Genomic DNA, 7169 nt, shown 5'->3' on the forward strand with positions numbered 1-7169 from the left:
AGGACAGACGAAATGCTCCGATATTTTGTTGAAGTTTATTTGGTGGACTCTAGCTCAACTGTAACTGCTATATACTGCCATTCATATGTGGGGATAAACATGTTGATGAGTTCAATGTCAAAACTATAGTAATATTCCATTTATTTATTTCAAAAATTCCTCGTATTATTAAGAGTGATATTGTGTATGTTCAGCTCTTCTCTTTGTCCAATGAAAATAAGATAATGAAATGTTGAATGCACTAATCGGTCTATGATCCTGAAACTAAGAAGAAAAACCATAAATACAATATTTGTAAGATTGTATTCATGGTTTTTCTTCTCAGTTTCTTGATCGAATAAAATGATTAGTGCAATCAACGCTATTTCATTATCTTGTTATAAGTTTTTACGTAGACAAAGACGAGAGTTGAACATACACAATATTTTTTTGTGAGTTATCTAATTATCAAATTTAGTTTTTCTTTGTTTACGTATGATTTTGCTTTATGGGTAGTAGGCAAACTACCATAACTAAGTGAAATTAATTTTTTGTTGCTCTTGATCATAACTACCTCATTGATTATGAAACTTTTAGGAGGGAAGATTTGAGCAAGTTTTATTAAATTAAGTTGAGACTAAGTATTTTATGTTGAATGAGCCAACCTTATGGAGTAGTTGTTAGTTTGGTTGAAGTTGGGCTTTGAATGAGGCTTCATAAATGATTGATGTCAAGGCTAATATTTTTACAAAACATATTTTATAGAATATAATTTTTTTTAATTTTATTGGTTATATTTGGAATATTTCATATTTACACATAAGGAAAGGGAAATTTAAACACGTTTTTTTATGGACATATAAAAATTAAAATATATTCATGTAATGTCTTGTAAGAATCGTATCAATGTGTAAACTTCTAATATATATATATTGAGAATTGATTTATGCTTTGAAATCTATACGAAAAGCAAATGTAACCATCAAGAAAAAATGAAGAGAGTATTCGCTAAGCTTGCAAGACATTACCAAGCCTTTTAAAACTATTATACAAATTCAGAATCTCGATAGAGTAAACTGTAAAGTTGTGTAACAATTTTTATAGGACATTGATAATTCTCATTATTCTTTTTATTATGTTAGCTTTTATATACTGAAATTTTAGGCTCTTAACTCATTCTATTCTTTTATCTCTTTTAAAAAACATGCTATCAATTAAAATTCAACATTAAACAATATGGACAATTAATACAACCCTAAAAATGTCGAGGTAAGCACTGATTTCAAGTTTGTCGTTGAATTTCATAAGTTTTATGGAATAAAAAATTTATGAGTCGCGAAAATTGTGCTACTTGGCTTATGTCCAGTCACACGTTTTGTGCAATTGTGCAATATTTTATTAATTTTTACATTTTTTAAAATTAATTTTAAATAATATATGCTGAAAAAATTTTAAAAATTTTGGTTGTGACGATGTAGATTATTCAACTAGACTTATTAGGAAATAACTATTCGAATTAATAGATGAATTGCATGCTTTAGATGACAAGATAACTATAGATATCAATTTTCATTTCAATCATGCATCTTATAAGCAAAAAGAGGTTCATTCTACAGTTAGTCTATAACTACACTGCCATTGCTATAGTAGGTTTGGAGGTTAGTTGCATGACCAAGATAATGTTGCTCGACTAGGATCCAAAAGTAGGACATGTTGTTGACTTATGATCATTGGTTTTTGTCGTAAACCATGGGAAACCTCTAGAAAGTCAAAAACTATTTAGAACAGGAAACAAACCAGTCGTTAATCAAAGTAACATAAGTTTGATTAAAAAATACATTATGTTTGTAATCTACTTTATATACGTATACGTATGACAATGGATTTCTTATACTTTACAAATAACAAATGGACAAAACTTGAACATGGGTTGTAACACTTAATTTGCTCAGAAATCTTGATAACTTGCCCAGATAGCTCAATTTTAAGAATTTAGACTTTACTCGGCACAAATGACATCAATATTCTGAGCTGTGCAGAGGTATTTCAGAAGAGTCAAAAATTGCTTTTTGAGGTGAAGATATATTTTGCTTGGGGGGCATTTGTAGTGACTCCAATGGACCCTCCAGCATTTCTAAAACTCGGTTCATCGCTGGTCGACTCGAAGGATACGTTTGTATGCACCATAAGCTCACCAAAATCATCTTTTTTTCCAACCTTTTATCATCACCAATCTCGCACTCAAAATCATCTCTAAACTCTAATTCACGGTATATCCATTCTGGAAAATACAAATCACTGCTGCACTCTGCAGCTTGTGTGCTAAACGCATTCTTTCTACCACATATCAGGTCTATAAGCATCATTCCATAGCTATACACATCCGATTTATGCGACACACCGCCAAAATGCCTCAAAAAAACTTCTGGAGCAATGTACCCAATCGTCCCTCTAGCTTCCGACATTGATACCAAACTTTCCTTTGAAGGACACAGTCTAGCCAGACCAAAGTCTGAAATTTTAGGACACAAATTGTCATCAAGAAGAATATTATGAGGCTTAATATCGAAGTGTAAAATCCGGGTATTACAACCTCTATGCAAGTAGTTAAGTCCCTTAGCAATACCAACTGCAATACTAAACATTGTCTCTACTGGAAGTCTCTGCCCATTTGTTGCACTATGTATAAACTTTTCTAGTGACCCTTTAGACAAGTATTCGTAGACTAGAACTTGCTTGTTTCCTTGAAAACAAAAGCCATAGAGTGTCACAATGTTGACATGGTTAGTTCTACTGATGCTTACGACTTCGTTTATGAAATCTTCTCCGTCACCTTTTAACTTCTTCAACTTCTTTACGGCCGCACATCTTCCATCCTTTAGTTTACCTCTATAAACAGTACCATAGCCTCCTTCCCCAATAATTTCATTAAAATCATTGGTGATTTTCTTAATCTCTTCATATGTGTATTTTTTTGGTGCAAGAGATCCGTAGTTCTTCAGAAATGCTTCTACATTTTGGTTCACCATAGTTCCTTTAGACCTTCGCTTTGCATAAATGAGGAGTAAAGCAATCAATGCTGCAGCCCCAACTGAGAATAATACAAGTGATCAAGTTGAATCTCTATTGAGCAATATGTGATGAGAGCTTCCTTATTCATAGAAGCAAATAGGAATGCCACTTAAACTAATTTTAAAAATCTTTATGTATAATACAATCAACTAGACACTATAAAGATGTCTATTGAGACCTAATCTTCAACTAATACAGCCATCATGGTGCTAGACTTATACGGGCTCATTTGGTTGTTGGTACTAAACGATGATAATGAAAATGAATAGTAGTGTAAATTTTCATGAAATTAATGTCATTCCCTTGGTAATGAAACTTCAATCATTAAAAACTTTTTTGTTCACAGTTTTCTATTACCACCTAAAACCACATTTTCATATGGTAATACATTGGAAAAAAATTTTGTAAAGAAAATGACATGATTGGAGGAGAACAAGAATAAGCATTTAATTAGTCAAGAGATTTTCATACTAAATTTACACTAGTTTTCCATTATCATTCTTATTTTTTAATACCTACTATCAAATGGGATTGTAATGTGATAACTAGTTTGCAGTTACGGTAGTAGCCAGTAAGATGACTACACAGTACATGAAATGGATTAGATAAAATGGTGTTATTTACCTAATCCTAGAGAAACCCCCAACTTCAACTTCCACTTCCACTTGGTATCTGCAAATGAAATTGTCAGTGTTTCTGTGTTTGTAACACGAAAAAAGTAGATCATAGTTGATAATTCCCAAGTGTTAAATTTGAAATGTTCCATTATCACAACAAACAATTTACAAGATGAGCACCATCCATATACACTATGTAAGAAAAAAAGGTCTCAAGAAGAGTAGTTACGTAAATTCATGATTGCTTGGATAGCATGTGAATCATTAGAGACTAATAATAAGTGACTTCAAGGCCTGGGCCTTGGATGGCCACAAAAGAGTACCCGTATGCCTAGAATATAGAAAGAATAAGCTATAGCCTATAGTATTGATTCTACACCCTTAGTTAATGGTACTAATAATTGGTGTTAATGGGTATAAGTAGTGTAAATTTTCAGAATACGCATCATGTCATTGCCATAGTAATAAAAATTTAATCATAAAAAAATGTTTTTGTTCACAAATTTTCATTACTATCTAATACCATATCTTCAAATGGTAATGAAATGAAATTGTTGAAGGAGAGTAAAGATGGTCATTAAATTTGTCTTGAGATATTCTTAATAAAATTAAACTAACAATTCTAGTACCATTCCTACCATTTAATTGATTACCAAACGGGTCGTTAAATCTTTTACAAGTTATGTAATGGCATGAATTGTGAGTGTGACTTGATAAGCACCTCATAATTGTGAGCTTAAGGTGAATATGGAGTGTGAAGAAGGAAAACATGGTGTTGTAGAGGGTAGAAGCATTGGCATGAGGTGTTGGCTTCAAGCAGTAGAGGAAATTGTGTTTAAAAAAATTGGAATGTTTTATATGAAAATGAGAGGAGGGGCTTTGTCATTGAAAAGCTAGTGTCTTCTTCATTGCTTGGATTTGATTGGTAGTTTGTATAATCAGTGAATGGGGAACTTGTCGGAAAATGGCAGTGCGATGCCAATTTGACTTTTACCCTAACAATTGCTCCTCAGAATGATCTTAAATTTTTTTTTTCCCTGCAAAATTCATCATCTGGAGTTGATTCAGAATGCATCACACAATTGGGGAGCACAAATTTCTACTTGGAATTGTTATTTAATCTATGAGCCTTATAGAGGTCTTTGAAGATTTCGATTGAAAACAAAATGTATTTAGTGCCGTTTCTGGTATTTTATGGGCCGTAGGCAAACAGAAAGAAATTAACCCTCTTTATGGAGGGTCGATTCTGAACTTAAACAAGTGTTTGGAAAAATAACACAAACGGACACTATATATTATAATTAGCATTAAAAACGTAGACGTGTCATATAATTCTTAAATGATTGCAAATTTTTAAGTGTATACTTCATGAATTAGCATTTTTTAATTTTACGCCCCTTTCTAACTCTGTTCCCTAAGCAAATGTCTATTTTGCCTATGGTCAGAAACGGCCCTGACAGGGGCGAAACTTACTTGGGGACAGGTAGGGGCTTCGTCCCTCTGAGATTTTCGGCAAATTTTTTAATATATAATTGTTATTTTATATTTTTAAAAATTTTAGGCCAACAAATAAAAGCAACACAATTAAAAGAAGAGAATGAATAATTAAAATAAAATAAAAAATCTTATAAGTAATAATGGAGTATCTAATTAGGAATGAAATTATCATTTAACAATTGAACAAACGGAAAAAAAAAAACGATTCGGAGAAATGGACAAAATAAAAAATTAAATTTATCATCCACAATTGAATGATAAAGGTTTGTTTTATATTTTTAATTGAATTTTCTTTTTTTTATTAAATAATTAGTTTGAATAAGTGAATACTTAGATCACTCGTAACAATAAAACAATTAATCATGAAGATAGTTTAGTAATATATATTAGAGATAAATGGCAAAGACACATAGTGCCAATGAGATTATAGACAATTTTAAAATACTAAAAAAGCGTCGAGCTTTACTTTGATTCAAAATTACGTAATAATTTTTGCAGTATCGATTGGCAATATATTAGTTGAATTCAATTTTTAATTAACTCCATCCCTAAATTTTTATTCAAGTTTCGACAGTGGGCCGTGAAGGTATTTTAATGCTTCAAAGTTTAACAGGTAAAAATTAAGGTAGAACTTAAATTCAATCAAATTTGTGTTGGAATTAAGAGGAAAAGGACTTACTATTATCAAAAACGTCGCAATACAAAGCATGAGTTCGATCAGGGCAGTAACAACTGAATTGAAGATTCTCCGCATCATATCCACAAATCCCCCCACTATCTATACAGGAATCGCAACCATAAGCAGACCATATCAACGAAAATCCGTTTTTCAATACGTCTACAATCTTGTTTTCACTCTGATTGACATCGTTATAGGGCATTACAATCACTTCACCACCACACTCCCTCTTCAAATCCTTCATTTGTGAGTTATTCCTGTACACTGCTATTGCTCCACATATATTATTCTCCTTATTTGCTCCCAAAACTTCTTTTGCGCAATTTGTGTACAGTAATATGTCACTCTGATTTCTTGCGAATTCAAACCTATTCGCTGGAATCGACAGGTTTTTGCCGTTTTTCAGCCAATTGTAACAATCATCATCAACCAAAGCTGAATTAACAACTTGAAACGTAGAGTTATCATACCAAATATTTTTAATCAGATAATAATCTCCGGATATATTGATCATAGGAAGTATACCATTCTTGCAGTTTACCTCAAAATCTTTAACACCACAATAAGATTGTTGCAGAGTTGGAATGGTGAAAGGAAAACGTATTAAAAGGTTGCCGCATTTCGTCGTCTTGCAATCTCCATAATGATTTTCTCCCGAAGAGAGCGAAAGATGTAATTGAAGCAACAGGATTAGAGTAAACAAATTGAGCTTAGAGATCAAGCAGCTGATCTTCATCATGAAAAAAGGATCGAGAAGAGGAGAAGATAAGCTAAATTGCCATTTATAACTTCCTCGCTCCTCTTACGAAAACGAGATGTCGCATTCAAATCTTCAACAGTTCAACGATAACTTGATTAGTAAATGGTCCCCAATTGACTTGGACTTTTCGAGGTCTCCAAATATGGAGAAACTCTTGTGTGGAGTGCTGGACTTGGCACTTGTATTTCTAGTTTCTTCGCTCTTTATTACATAGTTCAAATTAATCGGAAAAATTTTTTGAAAAAAATAACTTAATTTAATTTATTTATAATTTATAATTTTAATTTTTTATTTTAATTTTTTTAATTTTTAATTTTTAAAATTTTTTAGTTTCTAAAATTTTAAAATTTTAAAATTTTAAAATTTGTTAATTTTAATTTTAATTTTAATTTTAATTTGTTTTTATTTTTTATTTTTTTTAATTTTAATTTTTAAAATTTTTTAAGAGTAGGGTGGAGTGGAGTGTAAGAGTATAAGAGTAAAGTAAAGTAGGATGGAGTCACTAGTGGAAAAGAGTTCATATGTTGCATGAAAAATATTACGATTCATTACAAACGCAATATAA

The 7169-nt window shown here is 31.4% G+C and overlaps 1 protein-coding gene across 2 annotated transcripts; it reads right to left on the reverse strand.

Annotated features, from left to right (window-relative positions):
- Positions 1-1766: 1766 nt before the first annotated feature.
- On the reverse strand, positions 1767-6762 carry LOC130800539 (LEAF RUST 10 DISEASE-RESISTANCE LOCUS RECEPTOR-LIKE PROTEIN KINASE-like 2.5). Of its 2 annotated transcripts, XM_057664139.1 has the most exons (3): positions 5845-6762; positions 3676-3723; positions 1767-3070 (listed from the first exon to the last, which is right to left on the reverse strand). In XM_057664139.1, the coding sequence occupies exons 1-3, from the start codon at positions 6581-6583 to the stop codon at positions 1998-2000; spliced, it is 1860 nt and encodes a 619-aa protein (XP_057520122.1). In that variant the 5' UTR covers positions 6584-6762; the 3' UTR covers positions 1767-1997. The 2 variants fall into 2 exon arrangements, with proteins under 2 accessions (XP_057520122.1, XP_057520130.1); XM_057664147.1 differs by lacking the exon at positions 3676-3723.
- Positions 6763-7169: the final 407 nt, after the last annotated feature.

Source organism: Amaranthus tricolor, chromosome 1 (assembly GCF_026212465.1).
Source record: "Amaranthus tricolor cultivar Red isolate AtriRed21 chromosome 1, ASM2621246v1, whole genome shotgun sequence".
Classification (NCBI taxonomy): domain Eukaryota; kingdom Viridiplantae; phylum Streptophyta; class Magnoliopsida; order Caryophyllales; family Amaranthaceae; genus Amaranthus; species Amaranthus tricolor.